General features: G+C 52.1%; 1 protein-coding gene across 4 annotated transcripts in view; it reads right to left on the minus strand.

The window, feature by feature from the left end:
- Positions 1 to 23,093, minus strand: part of PCSK7 (proprotein convertase subtilisin/kexin type 7) — a 55,300-nt gene that overhangs the window by 13,465 nt on the left and 18,742 nt on the right. For all 4 annotated transcript variants that reach the window (XR_003997162.1, XM_030538014.1, XM_030538013.1 and 1 more), the window contains 4 exons: positions 22,168 to 22,268; positions 8,418 to 8,585; positions 6,994 to 7,101; positions 2,757 to 2,859 (listed from right to left, as the gene is read on the minus strand). Coding sequence is in view for 3 of the 4 variants with exons in the window: in XM_030538014.1 (XP_030393874.1) it covers positions 2,757 to 2,859; positions 6,994 to 7,101; positions 8,418 to 8,585; positions 22,168 to 22,268 (480 nt within the window). In the remaining variant the exon portion in view is untranslated. The remainder of the gene's footprint in view (positions 1 to 2,756; positions 2,860 to 6,993; positions 7,102 to 8,417; positions 8,586 to 22,167; positions 22,269 to 23,093) is intronic.

The following is a 23,093-nucleotide window of genomic DNA, read 5'->3' on the forward strand; positions in this document are numbered from 1 at the left end:
CCTCCCGCCCTCCCATCCTCTCTCCCCCTCTGCACAGCCGGCACAAAATTAACTAGGTAAGCTCCTGCCAAGGTGCCTCAGGCCTGGCCTGGAGACCCCCAAGAGATATGGCCGGGAGTGGTGCGGGGAATTGCAATGGGGACACCTGTCTAACGGGAGATCCACTGACGCGTCAAAGTCATTTCAGAGAGCCCTCCGAATAGCTGGCCTCTGTTGAATGGCGAGCAGCTGTGAAAACCATTCAGATGAGCTTCTCTGCCCACTGCCCCGCGACCTATCCTGTGCCCAGTGGTTAGTGCCTAGGGCTTGGAGATTGGAGGCCCCTGGGGTGACCATGGAGGAAATCATTCAGTTAGCTTGCATCTCGCCCGGGCCTGACACAGTGGGTTCAAAGCAGGGGGCTCCCTGCCAAAGGCAGCACCTGGATTTAAAAGCTGTCTGGCAGGTCAGTCGCTTGGCACTGGCTGTAGGAAGGGCTCCTCAGGTCCCTAATCCAGAGCGGGTGGAGTAGGTTCATTCACTGGCGACCACGAGGTGCTTTGGGACCCTCTGATGGCGAGCACTGGAAATGGACAAGAAGGGCTGCTCCTCTGTGCCCTGCAGCTCCCACCAGGCTCATGAATGGGATGAACTCCCGGGAGCAGTGGGTCAATGAGCAAGCCAAGGGTTTAATCCCACGTTCGCCCCCCCGCCCCGCTGGAGAGTCTGGGGAGCCATGGCTAATGTCAGTCATTTCAGTAGGTGCAGAGGGAATTTCCCATCATGCACGAGGACAAAACACAATTAAAGGGGAGGGCAGCTGGTGAGCAGGAAAGGAAGGCCAGACTAAAACACACAAGCACATCGGGCCAGTGAGCCCTGATGAGGGGGCTCCTGGGATGGGAAGGAAAACAAGCCCCGCAACCCTTGGCTGCACCACATCACTCAATTTTACTTCTGGGCCTCTCCTTCCCACTAGTAGCAGCTCTGGAGAAGGGCCTTGTTTATGTTGACAAAGGCCAGCCAAGTCAGGAGCTGCAACATTACCTAAAATGGTCAAAGGCAACTGAACAGGTCTGGCCAAAGCCCAGCCCCTGCCGTAAGAGCTCACTAACGCCTGTCTGCCTTCCAAAGACATCAATTTATTAAATCACTCGCGCGTGGGGGGAAGCAGCTCGACAAACAAACGCAGCAGCGGGCTCACAAAGAAAAGAAAAAAATCAGGCTTCTCGGGACACTTAACTCTTCCATAGTCTGTCTAAAATTCATGGGCTTGTGCGAGGCCAGTCTGTCCCTGCTGCCCTCCCATCCTGTCCCACTGGGGTCATCCCTATAGCCACAGCTGTTCCTCCCCTCCCACCAGGGGCCATGCTGGCTCTCCTGCCCCAGTCCCCCTCCTTAGCCTTAGCTGTCTCTCCCACCACACTGTTTCTGCTCCTGCTTCGCTGATGTCTGATCTCTGGCTGGGAGGGCATCTGGAGCTGCTGCACACTATCTGCCTTCAGCACAGTACACCGTAAGCATGCCCAAGGCGAAGCCGCTGAGGCTTCTGCTCTGGCAACATCTCCAGCCTTTCAGCACTGCATCCACGTCCCTGCGCCCCTCCCATGGTGCAGTGCCCAGCCGGGGAGAACTCGGTCTGCTTTGGTTTCAACCCCACAGATGTTGCATGAGCGAACACCCAGAAGGAGATCCAGCCTCCCCCATTTCTCCAGGGTTCCCTGTTTCATCCTACTCTCATCTCCAATGGGATGGGCAAGAAGGAGCACTATTGCTTACTAGCACACTTCAGAAACAAACAGGACAGCAGACAATGAGGGGATCCTGGATCCTCAGTGGCATGTCACCACCGCCAGCAGATCCCAGCACTGGGTGCCTGCATAGAACCACTCACTGGGACTGCCAGTCCCTCAATTGGCAGCTGCTGCCTAGGGCAGGGGCAGATCTGGCAAGAGTTCTCAGAGGGCCACGTTCTGGCCAGTGTGATGCAGGTATGTTTACCTGTGCCCTCGCTTCCTTTCTTCCCTGCTCAGCTCCCCCTGCCCTGGCAACATCCCCACAGAATTCTGCCCATTCCTACCCCACTGGGACCTGGGACACTGGAAATGGCTGGCTGCAGCCTGGGTTTGTCCAACGCTCCCCTGACAGCTCACCCTGATCAGTTCTTCCCTGGCCATGCTGCAGCCCTCGAGCGAGGCGGGGGCACTCTCATCCTGCCAGCGTCTATCGCTCCAGCCCCCAGGCACCCACACAGACCTTCCCTGGATGTTCAGCACGATGCCACCCCTTAACAAGGCAGCTCCCAACACCCGCTATTTCACTGGGAGAAACGCCCTACCAAGCTATCAGCCGCCTGTGGGGTGAGAGCCTTACCCTGGAACAGCCTTCCTGTCTTTCCCATGGCATCATCTCTAGTTCCTTTCCCAGCACCGCTGAAAACTGATCCCTGCTGCTCCCTCAATTTCCCCGCTATGGGCCTTCTCCCCCGAATGCTCCAATTTCTTCACCAGATGATGTTCTCTCAGCACAGCTTCTCCCTGCACCTTCCTATACCCGGCTGCCCTCTGTTACACCCCAGCAGCCCTTTGCCCAGGCTCTAGGGCCTATTCTCAGCTCACACCGGCCAGCAGGCAAGAGCGACTTTTGGTTACCATCACCCGGCTGTTGATTTGAGCTGGTGACCTGGAGGTCTACAAGGCCTTGTACTCCTCTCCTGTGGCCGCGGGCTGCCTGAGAGACAAGGATGGGGCCCCACAGAGGGGGTGAGCTGTGCTTACCATTCCAGGTGACTTCCAATGCCTGAGGCACCTGCGGGATGGTCCTGCCCTCCTTTAGAACAGGGCTGATATACGACGCTAGGTATGGGACAGATTCCCAGATCTGCAGAAAGGGAGACGGGGGCAGAGTTAGCATCCTGCAGCATCCGACTCCTCGCTCTCCCTAGCCATTAACACACAAACCTTTAAGGAGGTGTCTCTCCACGGCTGGGCTCATCAATAATGTATCGATCGCAGGCGGTCATGGATGTGGTGTTAATTATTTAGAAACAGCTCAATGAGTCATTACAGCACATTAGTGTGGGAACGTAAGTCTGGGGCCTGAGATTCCCAAGACGTTCGCAGGGATGCTGGGAGGAGGAGGGGCGTTATGAAGCTATCGAGGCATGTGACGCTAGAAAGCAGGCCCAGCTGAATGTACTGAAGGGCAGAGGGAACATTGCTTCATTTGTTAGAGCAAGGGATTGGGAGTCAGGACTCCTGGGTTCCATTTTCAGCTCAGCCCTCAACACACTGAGCGACCTGGGGCATGTCACTTGACTTCTTACGTCTCAGCCAGGGTGCCTGAGGAGAACCAGCAGGAACGGCAGAGGAAAGCAGGTGCTTTCTCTGAGACAGTGTTTCCAGGGGCAATGAAATTTGCTCTTGCTCAGTCACTGAAGCAGCCTGGCCATTAACAAAAGGCAGCCGGGTCCTGGATTCCCAGGGCTCCGCTTGGGCAGCAGAACAAGATTCTTAGCACCTACCCAGGGACACAAACACCTCCCTGAGCACTACAGGGACAGAGACAAGCCTGAGAATACTAACATGAGAAAACCTGCTTAGTAAGGTACTCTGAGGGAGGTGTGATTCTGGCAAACCACAGACACCTGCTGCCCCCACTAGGGTGGGCTGGCTGAGCTGTCTTGTTTTTGTACATGCTACTGTGCAGGTTACTGATGAGGAAACAGAGGCGAAGGGATTTGCCCAAGGTCCCACAGTGAGTTAGTGCCAGAGCAGGGAACAGAACCCGGCCCCTGTCCTAAGCACTCCCCTTCCACTGCAACACACACGAACAATCAAGGACTGCAGCTCCTGGAGATCTGCAGTTGCCTTCAGAGAATGCCAGGTTCCCCTGCCATGTCACAAAGCTTGGTGCCCAAAGAGAAGGTGCGACAGTCTCACCACGCTGCGCATTGCCAACAGCCCCCTGCCCCCAGAGCCATGAATCAGACCCGACGGCTTCCATCAACAAGCCTCTTGCCTGTGGCTATATACAGCGCTCTGAAAGAGGGGCAGGTTTGCACTACTCGCCTAAGGACTCATGACTTCATCCCCAAAGCAACCGTATAGTGAGGAGGTGCAGCAGGAATCCTTGTAGTTTGACCCCCAAGTCAACGTATCACTTACCCTACAGGGAAGGCCAGAGTCTCATCCTCTTTATGCAGCTGAACTTTGGAATCACTCTGAGAGGTGGATTTGGCTAAGGCTTAGCAGAGCAGGGGGTTAAAGTGCAGCCCTGCTCTGATCAGCATGTCTGTGTGCGAGGGGGTCTGTGCTCACTGTTCTCCGTGATCCCTACTCAATTTTTCTGCCAATGTTTCTTTTAAAAATTATTTTATTGTCTTAAACCACCAGTGCTGTTGTCTCCCCCTGGGATCTGACTGTCATGCTGGGCACTTTTCTTCTCAGGCCTCACAGATGCTGCACTGGAACTGAGTGAATAATTCTGTTGCTGAAACACGAGTCAGACTAGAATCCATCTCCCTCTCCCTGGGCTGGGCTAGTGCTGCAGGGCCAATGGGAGCAAAACACATGGAAACTCATTCTACACACCAAAATCATAGAAACGTAGGACTGGGAGGGGATCTGGACAGTCGTTGAGTCCAGCCCTCTGCACTGAGGCAGGACTAATTATCGTCTAGACCATCCCTGACAGGTGTTTGTCTAACCTGCTCTGAGAAACCTCCAATGACAGAGATTCCACAACCTCCCCAGGGAATTTGTTCCAGTGTTTAACTATCCTGACAGTTAGGAAGTTTTTCCTTTGCTGCAACTTAACCCCATTACTTCTCCTCTCCTCAGTGCACAATTTATTCCCCTCCTCTTTATAACAACCTTTCACATACCTGAGGACAGTTACTTTGTCCCCCACCTCCATCATGTCTTCTCCAGACTAAACAAACCCATTTTTTCCCATTTATCCTCCTAGCTCATGTTTTCTAGATCATTTATCATTTTTGTTGCTCTTCTCTGGACTTTCTCCAATTTGTTCACATCTTGCCTGAGGTGTGGAGCCCAGAATAGGTTACTGTCCTTCAGCTGAGGCCTAATCAATGCTGAATAGAGCAGAAGAATTACTGCTCATGTCTTGCTTACAACACTCCTGATAATACATCTGTGACAGGGCCTTCAGTGGCTGGGCAGCTTAGCGGCTATATCGTTGGTTAGGGGCTGGAGGGCGGGACCTGCCCTCCTTTCCCTCAGGTCCTGGCTCAGAGTCCTGGGCCACTCACACCCCTAGGCAGGGGAGATGCATCTTTCCCCCTATGTAAGTCTTTTAGTTTGGGGCATGGCCATGCTAGTCCAGTTTCCCCACAGTTGGGGCTTGGCGGTAGATTCCTCTTGGCAGGGGAAGACTTACTTGCCTCCAGTGGCTGCGCTGGCAGCCAGGTTGCATCTGTGCCTTCAGGCAGAGACACAGAGAGCTCCTGTCTCTTTGCCAGTCAGCCCCTGGCTGAGGGGGGCTCCCTTCTTTTCTCCCTCTTCCAGGCCTGGCATTGGCTGCAGGTATAACGGGGCGGGGCCGGGCGAGTTGACCCCACAGGTGTTCTTTAACCCCTGCTGTGCCAGGCAGACGCCTCTCTGCTCCTTCACAGCAGAAAGATGTTTGCTTTTTTTGCAACAATATGACATTGTTGACTCATATTTCATTTGTGATCCACTATGACCCCCAGATCCCTTTCCACAGTACTCCTTCCTACGTGGTCATTTCCCATTTTGGGTTTATGCAATTGGTTGTCTCTTCCTAAGAGTAGAACTTGCATTTCTCATTATTGAATTTCATCCCATTTATTTCAGACCATTTCTCCAGTTTGCAAAGATCATTTTGAATTCTAATTCCTTCCTACAAGACACTTGCAACCCCTCCCAACTTGGTATCGTCCACAAACTTTACAAGTGTACTCTCCATGCCATTATCCAAATCATTTAGGAAGATATTGAATAGAAACAAACCGAGGACAGATAGCTGCGGGACCCCACTCGATATGCCCTTTCAGCTTGACTGTGAACCACTGATAATGACTCTGGGTAGGGTTTTCCAGCCAGTTGTGCGCTAGGTTTGTCTAGGCTGTATTTCCCTTTTTTGTTTATGAGAAGATCATGAGAGACAGTATTAAAGGCCAGCTCTGACCCAGATGTGCACAGGGAGCTGACCTGCTGAGGAAGCAGGGACCACTCTACACACCACGTTTCGCCCCATTACTACTATTTATAAGTAAAAATATGTAGCTTTCTTATAGGGTGTTCCATCCACAGACAGTACAAAATGGGACAGCGGGAGAAACTGAGGCACAGAGAGGGAAAGTGACTTGCCCAAGGTCAGTAGCAGAGCCAGACTAGAACCCAGGTCTCCTGACTGCTAGTCCTGAGCCCTTTTGCACTGGACCACGCCACAGTGGCTACATGAGTTAAAACAACGAGGAGTCCGGTGGCACCTTAAAGACTAACAGATTTATTTGGGCATAAGCTTTCCTGGGCAAAAAACTCACATCTTCAGATGCCTTTGTTAGAGTCTTTGTTAGAGAAGCTTTGCCCTGCAGAGGGAAACACTTCATACTCACCCTCAGCAAAGGACTTCACAGCTCCCCCCAAATGTCTCGAGAGCCCTGAGGTCGCCCAGGCTCACTCAGAGAGGAAGGCCGTGGGGAGGAGCTGCGGCTTGTGATGAGGTTTGGGAGGTGGGAGTCGATGTCAGGCTGTCCTCAGGCTGAGGAGTGCTGGCCCAGGGCCATGGCTGTCTATTGAAGCCCCTGCCCTTGTCTCTTATACACAGGATGGCCTGGCCACAGCCCTGCCAACGGGTAGCTCCCATAGTAACGGACCCTGTGGAAAAAGCCAGGCCAGGCCACCAGGAGCCGGAGACTGGGGGAGAAGCTGTTGCTAGGCTGGATTTGTCCCTGCATGCAGGGTATGTCTAGGGGGAGCCCGTGGGGTTGCCTGTCAGATGGGCCTGACGCCTGCAGGCCTGAGTTACCTTGGCAGCATTGACAAGCCTCCAAGCGTTTAGCAAGCCGAAGCCATGCTCATGGCTGTGGCTGAAGCCTGCCTGGTTAGTGTCCCAGTTGGTGCGATGATCTTCATACTGCAAAGGAACCAGAGGAAGCCACGTCAGCTGGAGTGACTCAGCTCAGGGGGGCCACACCTGCCTCTCGCAGGGTGAGCTAACGTCCAGCTACACAAAGACGAGGGTCGCAAGGACTGGGGGAACTGGGAAAGCACTCTCCTAGCCTGGCTGCATGCATATCTATGGGCCCTACCTTGCAAACGCAGACCTAAGCCACCCTCCGGAAACTGGGGGAACCTGGCTACATTTGCCTAGCCAGCAGACTTCGCAGAAGAGACTGAGAAGTTAATTGTAACAGCAGCAAAGCCAACTCTGGCTCTGCCATGGGGCCTGATTAGAAAGCACAGCTCGTCCTCTGTTTAAACTGAGTCCCAGCCGAGCCAGGATTCCTTGCTCTTCAAAAGAAAAACAAACAGCACAAAGAACAAAAATGCCTCTGCTCTGAAATATCCCAGCTGGTCCCTTCCTCCCTCCCTGCCCAGATCGCAGCCCCTGGAAAGTCTAAAGGCCAGTTTCAAAGAAATAAATACAAGCACTTAAATCAGTGCGAGTTGGGGCAGATCAGATCTGGGTCCCATTACTTACTGGGGTTTAGTCCTTTGGCAGCCGTTGTCTCCAACTGTGGAAAAAGTTACGCTGCGCCAAAGCAAGTTTTATCTCACTGTGTCACGCAAACTGCAAGGGACACACACACCAAGTACAAAAAATCCCTGCCTGCTGGCCAACCCTTGATGCCTCTTTCAAATTCACTATCTACTCCTTCCTTCTGGAGTCAAACTCCCCCTGAAGTCAGAGGGAGCTGTACCTGAATAAGAACGGAGCAAACAGCAACATTTGCAAAAGGAGCTCTTCCCACTCTCTGTTCAAAGACTCAGAATTCCTTGACTGCATCAGACAAACCAGGCTTTTCTGATTTCACGCTGCAAAGCACTTCAGGGGCCACTGCAAAAACTCCAGGGAGTGTATCATCTCGACCCCGCCACCCCAGCCCTACTCCGCCCTGGCTCCTGCACTATCCACACGCAGGCTCATCCTGGGTACCTTTGAAGATTTGCATCCTGGCAGATTCAGGAATGCATGGAACAAATACCCCATATATCATGGTGACAGCAGAGAATACCGTCTGCCTCAGGCACATTCCTGGTGAGAACAAGGGGCGAGGGGAAGCCATCCATCCCCTGGGGTCAAGGGAAAGGAGAGATTGATGGGGGTGAGCTCACTGTTCAAGCCCATCCAGACCCACCCAACATGCACTGGAGCCTTCGCCAGCTGAGGGGCTGGAGGTTCTGTGCCGCTGGAACTAGGGGGACATCTCCATGGAGCCCTTTTCTCACCTTGGTGGCTGTGAAGACAATGATGTGCTGGACATCTCGCCAGGTGAGACATGGTCTCACTTGGAGCATCAAGGCAATCATGCCAGCTGCGAGGGGGGCAGCAGCTGAAGTCCCCGTGTGGCCCTCGGTGCATCCTGTGCCTTTCTCCAAATTCCAGTCTGTCGTCACCTTGAAAGAAAGAGCCAAGGCGACATCTCTGGTCAGATGCAGCCTTCAGAGTGCTAGAGCTTTTAGGACAAGTGAGCCACCATGCACATCGGTCTGTGCATGCAGGAATCACCCACATGTCCCTGTCTCGCTCTCCAGGTTACAGCAGCAGCAGATGGAGGCTACACCTTGCTTGTAACACATCCAGTAACAAAACCCTGGGTACAGACTGGGCCTAGCGAATGCGCCTGACCGTTTGCCCAACGGTCAAGCTGAACCTCAGCCAAGCAACGAGGGATGACAAACCATCACTTGGGGGTTTTTCAGATGGTGTTTTGTCTTAACACACCCCCTACTCCCAGCAAGGGAATTGGCCTAACCCTGCGAGAAGCCAGATTTCCAGCCCAGGGTTTCAAAGGAGCAGACAGAGGTTTGGGTGCCTTCCTGAAAGTCTACCCAGAGCTCACACAGACAAGGGCTCCCAGGGCTCTTCCTGGACAGGCCTGCGACACTGTGCTCTCCTAACTGCTTTTGCCACAGCCACGATGGCTCCTTGCCTCCCATGGGCAAGGTGACATAAATGGGACCATGAGGTGCGGCTGGAAATGGGGAAGAACGGCTCAGAGGCTGGGGGAACCAACGTCAACGCCACAGGGGCCTGGTCTGACAAGGAACCGTGTCACTGGGAAGCAGGGGGCGCAGCCATTCCAAGGGCTGTTCTTCCACTGTGCCTGTCTGCCCACTTATGGCTCTTGTCTAGCTCCCATCACCACTGCACACAAGCACCTCAGTCTTTAATGTATTTATCCTCCGAGCACCCCTGGGCCGCAGGGCTGGGTGACCACCCCCATGTTACAGCTGGGGTGCCGAGGCACAGAGATTTGTCCAAGGTCATAGAATCAGAGAATATCAGGATTGGAAGGGATCTCAGGAGGTTATCTAGTCCAAGCCTCTGCTCAAAGCACAGGAAGACTGTAGCAAAGCAGGGAATGGAACCTGGAGCTCCCAAATCCTAGGTTAGTGCCTGAATCGCTGAAACAGCCTTCCTCTCTATGGTCTGTCTGTCCACTACAGCCCCCCAAAATAACCTACCTACCCCCATGGCTGCTTCACAGGTATGACTGCGGGGGGCTGGGTTGTCATTTGTTTGTCATAGTGCTCACAGACTGGGATTTTCAAAGGGGTCCAAAATCCCACTGACTTTCAATGGGAATGGGACTCCTAACTCCTCTGAGCAACCCAGCCATGTAGTGCAAGGTACTGTACACCTAGAAAGCAAGGCTGGCACTTGCTTTTAATAGATTCATAGACTCCAAGGCCAGAAGGCACCATTGTGATCATCTCGTCTGACCCCTGGTATCACACAGCCGAGACCAGCCTCACAAGAATGCCTAGAAACTGAAAAAAACACAACCCTGATTTAAAAACTGCTAGTGATGGAGAATCCATTCACTCTTGGGAAATTGTTTCAGAGGTTAATTACTCTCAATGTTATCAATTTACACTTTATTTCTAGTCTGAATTGGTCTGGCTTCCACTTCCAGCTATTGGATCGTGTTCTACCTTCCTCTGCTAGACCGAAGTCCCCATTATTCAGGATTCGTTCCCCACGTAGTTACTTATAGACTGTGCTCAAGTCACCCTTTAGCCTCCTCCGGTTTGCACACTAAGGACTGCAAACTCCCATCCACCTTACAAGTCCTTCGCCTGGGGCGAGACGTCTGCCCTAAAAAGGAAGGAATGAGCTAATAATGATCCCTGCTGATTAAATGCTACAGCAATCACCAAGCATGTTTCACGCTGCCAGTAGCATATTTTTCCCCTGCCCTCTCGGGTAACCAGCCCAGCCATGCATTCCAGCCTAAACGTTCAGTTTCTTCCTCCCAGGGCGATCAGAAGCGTGAAACCGACTGGAAGGCATGTGTATGGGGAGAAGTGTGGAGCGGTTGTACAAAGGCATGTCAGAGTGGGAATCAGAGCATGAAACTCCGGCCAGGATGTAACATTGGAACATGTACCACTAGCCCAACCAGCTGGGCATCACCTCGCAGGAGCTTCGCACAGTATCTGAACAATGCAGAGGCCCTCCTGCAGGAGGGGAGCTATTTACAGGGACACACATACACAGAGGAGGGCTTCAGATAGTTTTGTTTGGCGTCGCTTCCCATTTCACAGACACTTTATGGCTTTTGGCAATAGAATAAATGATGGTGCTTTGCACTTGTACAGCGGTTGCTTGAGAATCTCCAAGCACTTCGCCAAGACGGGTAAATACTGCCCTCGTTTTAAGCATGTGCAAACCGGTACAAGGAGGTGACAGGCCTTAGCTAAGCTGCTAGAAGCCAGGAGCCCTGACTTCTGCCCCCATGCGAACACTGGCAATGACAAGAATTAAAAAATAGCCAAAGGACTCCATGGGCTCCCCTTCCCCTAACACTCCCCTCACTGCAGCTTGTGGCTCCGTCCCCAGTGCACTTGGGCCAGAATTCTCAAGTGTGTCCAGGGACTAGGGGCCCCACCTGGGACAAGGGGTGCCCAACTGAAATGCTCAATGACTCAGACCTTCCAATGTCTGGCCTCAGGTTTCTCAGATTGGGCACCCAAAGGAAGTGCCTACTTTTGCAAATGTAGTCCCCAGTCTCCAGGGCTGTTCGGTTCACCATTAACTCCAGGTAGGCTGGCGTGTGATCCGTTCACCACCCTGCCCTCTCCCCTGGAACGGCCACAGGAAGGCACCGGCGACCTCCTCTTTGGATGCCTGTGGAATTTGGAGCACATATGGGCTCTTTTTGTTCTTTGTGGTTGCTGAGCCTATGCCAAGCTGCAGCCAGGCAGGCCAAGCTGCTGCAAGGTTCGTCATTCTCATTCGCAGCCAGAAATGGAACAACAACAAAGGGGCAGGATTTAGTAACGGGAAAGTCTGGAAACATGTCCCTGGGAGTTCACAGTCAAGCCACTGGATTAAGCAGAAAAGCAGCCACGGGCGGTCTGGACACGGTCACAGTAGGTTGTTGTGCCGCAAACAATGGCTCCAGGGGTGGGGAGACAGAAGAGGAGACTGGCTCAGGAAAGGTCTGACCAGGACAGAGTATGGCTGCTGTAGGGATTAACCTTCAAGAGACCCGCTGCCAATTTGACAAGAAAACTTTGACTAGTTGCACATTTCACCTCCCCATCATCTTCTGTCTCAGGGAGCCCTTTACAAAGGTCACTGATTTAACTCAGTCCTTGAGAGGCGAGTGAATGGTCCAAAATGTCACAGAGGGAGTGAGCAACAGAGCTGGGAGTGGGACCCTGGCGTCCTGGCTCAGTTCCAGGCCCTCTTTGCTTCGTTCCCCATGGGGCTTGGAGTCAGCACTCCCAGGGGGACGGACTCGTGGGGTCCGAGGTAGAGAACTTAGAGCAGAGGTCGACAACCTTTCAGAAGCGGTATGCCAAGTCTTCTTTTATTCACTCTAATTTAAGGCTTCGCGTGCCGGTAATACATTTTAATGTTTTTTAGGTCTCTCTTTATAAGTCCATATATTATATAACTAAACTAGTGTTGTACTGTAAAGTAAACAAGGTTTTTAACATGTTTAAGAAGCTTCATTTAAAATGAAATTAAAATGTTGATCTTACACTGCCGGCCGGGATTCTGTTCACCTAGGCCGGCAGCGGGCAGAGCAAGGCCTGCAGCCAGGAGCCCGGCTCGCAAGGTTTCATCAGCCAGAACCCCAGACCAGCAGCAGACTGTGCGGGGCCAGCAGCCAGGACCCAGAGGGCTAGGGACGGGCTGGAGTCAGGGATGGGGGCTGGAGGTGTCAGGGCAGGTGGGGGTAGGTATGGGTGGGGGTGCCAGAGTCAGGGCTAGGGTTGTGGGGGGGATGAAGGAGTCAAGCAGAAGGCTAGGTGTGTATGAGGGAGGTACAGGGCTCAGGGCAGGGGCCTGGGGTGTGTGGGGTTCAGGGCAGAGGGCGTGGTGTGTGTGTGTGTGGCAGGGAGGGTCGGGGGTCAGGGCTCAGGGGAGAGGGCTGGGTGACTGCCCCCTAAGAACTCCCAACCCCACTGCTCCTTGTCCCCTGACTACCCCCTCCCAGGATCCCTGCCCCCAACTGCCCTCCAGGACCCCACCCTCTATCTAAGCCTCCCTGTTCCTTGTCCCCAGACTGGACCCTACCCCCTACCTGTCCCCTGACTACCTTGACCCTTATCCACACTCCCATCCCCAAACAGACCCCCAGGACTCCCATGTCCCATCCAACTGCTCCCCGCCCCCTGACAGGACCCCTAGAACTCCCGACCCCTCTAACCCCCCCTCTACTCCCTGCCTGCCCCAACCCCTCTCCACACCCCTGCCTCCTGACAGGAACCTCAGAACTCCCAACTCATACAACCCCCCCAGCTCCTTGTCCCCTGACCACCCCCTCCAGAGGACCCCCCCACCCTAACTGCCCCCCCCGGGCTCTTCTTGCTCCCGGTCCCCTGACTGCCCTGACCCCTATCCATCCGCTGCCCCCACACATACCCTGGGACTCCCATGCCCCATCCAACCCCCGCTGCTCCCTGACTGCCCCCTCCAGAGACCCCTGCCCCTAGCCACCCCCCGCCCCCGGGATCCCACCCTGCTCCCTGTCCCCTGACTGCCCCTACCCCTTATCCAACACTCCCAGCCCTGGGCCCTTTACCTTGAGGCTCCACGCAGAGCCAGACAAGCTGCCCCATGGGACAGCACAGCCCCGGCCCTCAGAGTGTTGCGCGCGGTGGCAGCATGGCTCCAGTTGAGCAGAGAGCGTGTCTGCCTCCCCGCGGAGCCAAACGCTGCGCCATGGAAGCGCGCAGCCCCAACCCCCAGCGCGCTGCACATGGCAGCAGGGATCCAGGGGAGGGGAGAAGGCGGGAGGGGGGCTGGCAGCTTGCTGCGCTCGGCCTGACGCTCGGGCCCAGGAGCGCGGACCCCACGGCTTGCTGTGCCCAGAGAGTGGGGCCATTTGCCCACCCTGTGTGCATAGCTATGCTTCTGCTCCCTGCCCCCGCGGGGGGAGCAGAGGGCAGAGGAGAGCGGGCCGGGTTGGGCAGGATTTTTAATGGCACGCTCGAATCCTGGCAGGCTCCAGCATGCCATTAAAAATTGGCTCGCATTCCATCTTTGGCACGCGTGCCATAGGTTGCCGACCCCTGACTTAGAGGGTTCAGATTAGTGAGCTTAGGGGAGGTTTCTGGCTGGATGCCACTGGGCAATACCAATGTGCAGAGTGTCATACCCACACCTGGATCTGCAGTGCCCAGCAGTGGCCATGCAGGGGCTGACGAGCTTCTGTATTTGTGATGAATAAACTCCAAGAAGGCCAGACTCCAGGTTAGCATATTCTGGGGAGACCACAGCACTGGCCTGGCACTTACTATAGCCAAGCTTCGGCCCTGCATAGCCTGGTACGCATGCTCCACAACACAGGCCCTTGTTGTTATTCGTGGGATTGCTTTCCAGCCTATGCTGAGCTCCCTGGGGCTCTCCAGCCAGGGGAAGGCAGCTCTCACTTCTCTCTAAGTGGCCAAGGCAGGTGCTGAGTTGTAGTGACCGAGCCCTCGAGCAGCTGGCTGATGGCACTTGCCCATGAAGGTATGTACAGCGTAGAACAGGTCAGACACAGAGAACACGGTGCTCCTCCAATGACACCACATGCAGCTTTGCCATGGGCGCCCGCAGTCCAGTTGTTTATGCAGCTCTAGAGTGAGGGCTGGGGCATGAGAATTGCAGGGGACGTCTGCCCAGCACTCTGACCAAGTGAAGAGCTGCCCCCGTGCTAAATATGAACAGAAGAGTGGCCCGGCTTATGGCAGGGATGGATTCACACTGGTGGCACAAGTTCTGCTCTGGTTTTATAGCTGCCCAGCAACAGATTGCTCCATTGCTCCAAGCCACCTTCCAGCTCTCAATCCTACTTGCTGCTGCATAAGCAACACCATATTCCACCTCCCCTCTCTGCTCTGCTCCGGCAGCTCCTCTTCCTGCTGGGGACCAGGCCGAACACCCCTCACTCCCCCCGTGAAGAGCTGCTTTGACTCAGCAGTTCAGTTCTCCAAATCCAGGAAGCGGAGTCTCCCCCTGGGTGCAACAGGACAGCTATTTCCCCCCTGGGCTGCCATATGGGATTTCCCATGGCTCCGTAGCTCAGGTTGAGGGCTGGCTTTTCATAGGCTTCCCAGCAGCTTACGCCAGAAGTATGAAAACCTGCTAAGCCCTCTCTGCCGCCCTTCTGCTTCCTGTGAGCTCAGCAAAGCCCTGGGCTGAGGCTAAGCAGCACTCATGTCATTACCATGTGGTCACCACCCAGCCAACCTGGCGCCCTCCTGCCCTGAGTCTTCACTTGAGACACAAGGAGCTTCTCCCCACTCCAGCTCACCCTATTCTTCCCAGGAAGCACTTAGTGGCCAGTTTGGCTCGGCTTCTCGGCCACCATATCCTTCAGCCACAGAACTTAAAACTGGCAGGAGTTACCTCCCTCTCCTGGAGGCTGAGTGCACGCACCAACCATCTCCTGCCCTCCGCATGCCCGTCTCATTGTAAGACTAGCAGACATGGATTCCTGCCAGCTGAAGCAAGGGGGCTGTTCTAGCACTGCTCCAGCTTGTATAGAGTTAATGCTGCCCCTGTTAAAATTAAATGGATGCTATTTCTTTTTAAAACACAAAATAAGAGACAGGCCCAAGCTGCAGAGATTGATGCACTGAGGGCCGTTATCCCATCTGGAAGTGAATTAAGATAAACTGAATTAAGACCACTTTAATTCTGAATAAGAACATCCACACGGGTTCAATGCAGTTTAACTAATCTACTTTAAATTCACATCTTTAGTTAATTTGGATCAACTTTCCTGAGTGTCCATTGTGGACAAAACCCTAGTTACCTAACTGCAACTATCAGTCAGCAGAGAAGTAAAGCAGTCATAGCTTGGTAGCAAATAAAACTACCAGGTCAAGTTCTATTTTTTTGGATGCAGCCGTGTAAGTCTAGACTAGCTCCACTAAAGGCAACAGATTTATTCTCGCTTTACACTGGTGTGTAACCAAGCAAAATCTGGCCTTTGTAAGAAGTATCTTAGATAAGATGCAAGTAAACAAGTTAGCCTTAGAAAAGTCACTTGAGAAGGCTCCAAATGGTGCATCATTCCATCCTTCATCATGCCATAAAATCAGCTAATTAAAATTGGTTCTGGTCAAAGCACTGGACAAGCTGGCAGAAACATTCGTCCCTCTCCACTCACAGTGGGATATAACTGCATCCTCCATTGCCAAGAACTGTGCCGCCTTGGTTGACTTTTATATTCAACTCCAAAGCATTTTGTCAGCTTTTAACAGCCGCAATTTGCACTGAGATACTGTATGTTCTACAAAATAAAATAAATAAAAAATACAGCACCACAAATGTCAGTCAGAGATGCAGTTTGTGCCAGAGACCATATTAAATTCTTCCCATTAACGGAAATGGCAGAACATTTATAGTCTGAAAACTAGATGGCTGTCAAAAACATTAACTCCAATACTATGAAAGGACAATTACAAGGCACAAAGAGAAGAGAATATTCTCTGTAGACAGGGGTATATTTAATATGCCCTACATAAGAGATACATGTTTATTGGAGTAGTGATCATGTTACTGTAAAAAGAGAGGACAGATCTACATCATGTGTAATTCCTGGGCCGTGCAAGGCACCCAATTCAGACTCTTTGATGGAAGAGTAGCACCTGTTTTATCATCATATGAGGCCATTCTTTAAGGAGAAAGGGCATGTCAGACTTTTTAAAATTAGCTCACAGACCTCAGGTTTGGAGGAAGCTGGACATAAAAATGAAAAGTATAGCAGAGTCCCTAATTGAGTAGTGTTTCTTTTTCTCCAGCACCAGTGGTTTTCAAGCCAGCATGAATTAATTCAAGTTATTTTTAAAAGGAAAACTTAAAGCTCCATTATAGATTTTATTTCTTTTGTAGCACCCTGAGTCTAACCAATTTCTTAGATGGGGATGTGGTCTTTTCTAGTTAGGAAACACTGATTCTTTGCACTAGCCCCTGGGGTTTTCAGAGAATAAATGAACCTGGGCTCATTTACTTGTCAGCAGATAAACTGAGTGGCTAGTTAACTTTTACTCTCATCACCGTCTCTTTCATTGTTGCATTTTCCTGGACCTGCCCCCCAAGTTCCCCATTTCTATTTGGAGACCTTATTTTGCTCCAATTAGTTATCAAAGTCTGGTTTGCAAAGCAGAGATCCAGTTACAGACCCAGAGCTACAGAGCTGGCTCTTTCGGAGAGTCCATGTTTGTAGAACTACTGCCAAACCAGAGCAATGGAAAATTGGCAGATATATTTAGAACTTGGTGGTCTCTTCTAGGGAGCCAGGGACGGCACATACGCATCATGGACAGAAGAGAGCTAGAGCTCTTGGGGAGAGAGAAAGGGTAACTGACATGCCCCTCTTCCATGCCTGCTATCTTGGAAACACCCTGAGATTTCCCAAGGCTGCAGCTCCAGGGTAATCTCTCTCCTCCCACCTTCTTATATTTAAAAAGAGCGGCAGCCCATAAAAACAAACTACTGTGGCTACTGAATGTTAGTAACTTTGGAAATAACACAGCCAAGCAGGCCCAAAGGAAGTGCCAGTTGCGTTAGCGGAAGCCCAGCAAACTGTCAGCCTCCTGCCTCCATAGCAGGGTCTATGAACTCCATCTGTTTGATTCTGTTCTATAGAAAAGCTATTGCGATCCCTAGCATTGTCCAAGACAGGCCCAGCAGTGTGTGTTCCCACTAGACAAACCACTGTTTGGTTCTCTTTCTCCCTGCTGTGGAAAGGTGGCTCAGGGACAGCCCATGAAGGACATAAGACCAGCAGCAATTAGATTTTCACTGCCTGGTTTTTCCACAAGAACAGAGCACGAGGATTTTGTTTTATTCTGCAGCAGGCAGAGCTGAGCCACAGCTCACAACAGCATCAGGAATGCTTTGGGGGTTCTTTAGATAAGCAAGCACTGTCTAGAGGCTTAATCTTTGGCTGCACCGAAAAGCCTGGGAGGGAGTGTGGAGGACAAGCCTGGGTGAGTGACTGCCTGTGTTGTACCCAGGCACATGGCTAGAATCTGCCACTTACACAGAAGTGCATGAGGAAGAGGTGGTGCCACGTCTCACCAGACTCAGCACTGCCATAGGAAATGTACTGAGCTGCCCTGCCCTTTCTTTCCAGTAGGATGCCATGCTGGTGCCTGGGAAGCTGTACCTCCAACAGCTCACACGGCACAAAACACAGAGAGTGTGGTTGCATGGCCCTGACGTACATCTGCTGGGATAGACAAGGCCATGTGCAATGGATGGGTGCACTTTGGGACCTGGCTGCTAAGACACAATTGTTGGGAGGTACAAAACGTTCTCCATGTGCCATGTTACAACAAGACCACACGGCCGACCGCTAGGCCCGGGAATCAATCACACTCATCATGTCTTGGAAAAAATTTTGAAGGAGAAAGTAGTTAAGGACATTGAGGTCAATGGTAATTGGGACAAAATACAACATGGTTTAACAAAAGGTAGATCATGCCAAACCAACCTGATCTCCTTCTTTGAGAAGATAACAGATTTTTTAGACAAAGGAAACGCAGTGGATCTAATTTACCTCAATTTCAGTAAAGCATTTGACACGGTTCCACATGGGGAATTATTAGTTAAATTGGAAAAGATAGGGATCAATATGAAAACTGAAAGGTGGATAAGGAACTGGTTAAAGGGAAAACTACAACAGGTCGTACTGAAGGGTGGACTGTCAGGCTGGAAGGAGGTTACTAGTGGAGTTCCTCAGGGATCAGTTTTGGGACCAATCTTATTTAACCTTTTTATTACTGACCTTGGCACAAAAAGTGGGAATGTGCTAATAAAGTTTGGGGATGACACGAAGCTGGGAGGTATTGCTAACACAGAGAAGGACCGGGATATCATACAGGAAGATCTGGATGACCTTGTAAACTGGAGTAATAGTAATAGGATGAAATTTAATAGTGAAAAGTGCAAGGTCATGCATTTAGGGAGTAATAACAAGAATTTTAGTTATAAATTGGGGACACATCAGTTGGAAGTAACAGAGGAGGAGAAGGACCTCGGATTATTGGTTGATCACAGGATGACTATGAGCCACCAATGTGATATGGCCGTTAAAAAAGCTAATGTGGTTGTAAGATGCATCAGACGAGGTATTTCCAGCAAAGATAAGGAGGTGTTAGTACCGTTATACAAGGCACTGGTGGGACTACGTCTGGAATACTGTATGCAGTTCTGGTCTCCCATGTTTAAGAAGGATGAATTCAAACTGGAACAGGTTCAGAGACGGGCTACTAGGATGATCTGAGGAATGGAGAACCTGTCTTATGAAAGGAGACTCAAAGAGCTTGGCTTGTTTAGCCTAACCAAAAGAAGGTTGAGGGGGGATATGACTGCTCTTTATAAATATATCAGAGGGATTAATATCAGGGAGGGAGAGGAAGTATTTAAGCTTAGTACCAATGTGGACACAAGAACAAAGGGATATAAACTGGACACTAGGAAGTTTAGACTTGAAATTAGACGAAGGTTTCTAACCATTAAAGGAGTGAGGTTCTGGAACAGCCTTCCAAGGGAAGTAGTGGGGGCAAAAGACATATCTGGCTTTAAGACTAAGCTTGACAAATTTATGGAGGGGATGGTATGATGGGACAGCCTAATTTTGGCAATTAATTTGGCAATTGATCTTTGATTATTAGCAGGTAAATAGGCCCAATGGTCTGTGATGGGATGTTAGATGGGGTGGGATCTGAGTTACTACAGAGAATTCTTTCCTGGGTGCTGGCTGGTGAGTCTTGCCCACATGCTCAGGGTTTAGCTGATCGCCATATTTGGGATCGGGAAGGAATTTTCCTCCAGGGCAAATTGGGAGTGGCCCTGGAGGTTTTTCGCCTTCCTCTGCAGCATGAGGCATGGGTCACTTGCTGGAGGATTCTCTGCAGCTTAAGGTCTTCAAACCACAATCTGAGGACTTCAATAACACAGACATAGGTTAGGAGTTTGTTACAGGAGTGGGTGGGTGAGATTGTGTGGCCTGCATTGTGCAGGAGGTCAGACTAGATGATCATAATGGTCCCTTCTGACCTTAAAGTCTATGAGTCTATGTTGGTAGCTCCTGCTATGTGCTGGACGCTGCACCCATGCAGGACACAGCCCATTTCCTAAAGGACTTACAGGCTGAAAAGAGAAGCAACATAAGAAGTGGGGGCTAGAAGGGGACATGTTCCTGTTACAAATTTCAGCTGTCTCTTTCCCCAGTAATGAGGCTCAGGCACAAGTTCCCCTGAGCACCAGTGACTCTGCCCGGACCTGCAGGCACGGAGGCAGATGCTTTCCTTCCTGGAGGATGCACACACAGAATGTGCACTTGTTGCTTGGAGCTGGTTAACTTTGCACACCTCTTTCTACCCTGAGCTGCTAAGGGCAACAGTCTGAGACTGCAGCAGGCTGGCAAGACTCCAGGATGCTCTGGTCCAAAACTAGGAACATACCGGGGCAGATCCTGAGCTGGTGGAAACTGGCAAAGCTGCACTGGCACTATGCTGGGGACCTGATGCCCTGGCTTTCGCACTGCACCAAAAGCCAGGACACCTGTTTGGCCCAGGGAAGCAGGTTAGTGTGGCGGCAGGTCATTTCTGACAAAAAAGGAAAATTTGATAAAATATTCTCCAAACCGCCAGGGGTTAAGCATGCCCAACCGGGGAAGGAGAGGCAGCCAATTAGCTTAATGACCCAACCCAAGTCACAGCCGTCACATGTTCATTCCCTGATTGGTGCAGCACAGCCATGGGGACTGGGCAGCCCCAAGATCCACCTGTGCTGTGACAGTCTCTTGCCGTGTGTTCTCCTTTGGAAAGCACAGTCAGAACACAGTTTTCTAATGTAGGGTCACAGCCCATTAATGACGGTCACAGAAGCGGGTAGTGGAGAGGATGAAGAAGCTGCTTTGGAGTGTAGGCAGAGTCCCGTTAAAGCCAACACCCGGTTGATACTTTAGGACAAAAATTTGTGTTTAGGTTTCCCAATAAGAATCTGTTTAGATACAAAATTTGACATGGGCGAGAATGTGGAGGGGCAGTGCCCACCGGACGCAATGATCCACATGAGACAGACGTGCGTGTGAGAGAGAGTGGTGTATGACAGGAAATAAACAGATCACCCACTGGCAATGTTTTTGTAGGCGTTAGACCAAAACAAGAGCCCCCTGCCCAGTGCTTCTCCTAACTGCTTTCTAGGATGTAGCACTATCCCAGTCCCAATGCCCGCTGAGAGAACCCAGTGAATGAGTGGGCTCAGGTGGGGTGACTAGACAGGTAGTGATGGTGAACTGTATTTCCTCCAGCTCTGAAGCTCTCAGTTAGTTAAGCTGTGCTGCAAGCCGGGAGGAGGAGGAACTGTGTCTGAAACTCCTGCATCCAGACTGGCTGCCCACGACAGGTGAGGAGGACTTGGCCATTTGTCTCTAGTGACAGCAGCCACCCCAAGGACAACAGCCTCCTGCCCTGCTGCTGCCAGGGGAACCCAGGCTCCAGCATGCCATGGTCCTGAGCACCACCAGTACCGTGCAGGCTGGTGCTCATGGGGAGCCAGCTACACTCCAGCTGAAGCAAAGAAAGAACAAACCCCAGAAAGACACATGTTGTCATGTGAGGCTCCCTGCTCCAGGGTCCTGGAGCAAACAGCTGAGTGGGTTAAACAGGCTCACGCCTACCTCGGAGGCGGAACACCATGTCACAGTGAGGCTAGCACTAGGGAGATGGAAAATTAGAAGGGCTTTCATTGCTCATGCTTCACCCCCCGCTGGTGAAGGGCCCCCCACAATGGTCTAGCATTGCACAGCTAGATAGGGATTTTATGCCTTTCTCTGACATATCCAGCAGCAGCCACTCTCCCAGACAGCACACCAAACGACATGGACCATTGCCTTGTCCTGGGATGGGAATGGTTAATTCCTGCTCTGGGCTACAGCCACAGGTCTGCTGAGCTGGCTTCAGCCCCGTACCTTGGAGGAGTGAGGGGGGAGGAAAGATGGCAAAAGGCGGCTATACCCCTTTACACTCCCCTGATCCCTGGCGGAGCTGGGGGTATCAGCACATTTCTGTGGTCGCTAGTCTGTGTTATGCTCTCACGTCCCAGCTCTAGCAGCATCCAACTGGGCACTGATACGCACCAGGGACAGCTGGAGCGCAGCAGCACTGGTGACACCCCCCAACACCACAGCCAGGGCTTGGTATGGCCTGTTGCTCCGGCTTTATGCCATCTGGGGGTTCCTGCCAGCTGCAGGGATCCCGACAGCTAGAGCAACTCTACAGGCGTTGCTGCAGCGGCACAGAGCGACGGTAGCAGGGGCCAGAATCTGGTCTATTTATTCTGGGTGCTCACCTTGCAAGGGAACAATCAGATGGGAGACGTGCTTGTGCCCCTGCCCACCCAGCTCCTCCAGGCTCAGCTGACTAGTGCTGAGAGCAGACCCTGGGATCAGACCGCTCGGCAGCTGCTCAAAGCCAGGCTAGAAGGGAAGAAGCCGCCTTATGCATTACTCACAATGCTCCTCCTTGTCTTATCCCCACCGCTGAAGGTCACTGCCAGCATGGAGGCACACTCCTCGGCGTAGAACGGCCTGTTCCCCTCGTCATCCACCGCACCTGGGGAAAAGTGAAGGAGAACACATCAAGATCCAGGGGCTGCTGCCTCTCTCACTACATAGGCCAGCTGCTCAGTTCCTAGGTAACTTCTCAGCCTTCCTCCCTGGGACGGTGGCTGGATTTTTCACTCCAAAGAAGTGACAAGCTGTGGAGCTCCGCACTTCCAGTTACACGTCAAATTGCTAACGCTCCTTGTGTTTCGATGCACGCCGGCCTGTACGGGAAAGTTTCACAGGTGAGCACGAGGCCTGCTACAAAATGGCCCAGAATTAACTTCCACACAGAGTTATCCAAACAAGTTATCCAAACTTCCAAACAAGTCTTATCCTCTTTGTGACCCCATCAAGGAAATTGAGACAAGCTTGGTCATTCTGCCCTTCGCCCTAGCCCTGATCAGTGGGGAGGTCCTCCTCCGTGTAACGCTCCCTCTAGGAAGGTGGCTCACAGGCACCCACTGTTAAGGCCAGTTACTCCATGGCCACATCACCCCTCCGGTTTCTCCCTTCCCTCCAGGGCAGATTGGGGACCAGGAGGATATTGGGAGTTTGCAGCAGAGCAACTGAACTCAGATTAGTAGTGCGCTGGCTCTCACAGGGCCCAGACCATGGATTGCCAGCAATCCCCAGAAGGAAACCTGCGGGGGAATAGGATGTTGGGAAGGAGATGGGGCCAGGAGGGGATCCCTTATGATGCAGTTTGTAAGATGGACAATCCAGAGGACTTTTGAATTTTGAGCAGTGGTCAGCAGTCTGAAGACAGGCTTATCCAAAGCAAGCCTCCAATCCTTCTGGGTTTCACCCGTCACTCACTGGCATGCACCTGTAC

Source organism: Gopherus evgoodei, chromosome 19 (genome assembly GCF_007399415.2).
Source record: "Gopherus evgoodei ecotype Sinaloan lineage chromosome 19, rGopEvg1_v1.p, whole genome shotgun sequence".
Lineage (NCBI taxonomy): Eukaryota > Metazoa > Chordata > Testudines > Testudinidae > Gopherus > Gopherus evgoodei.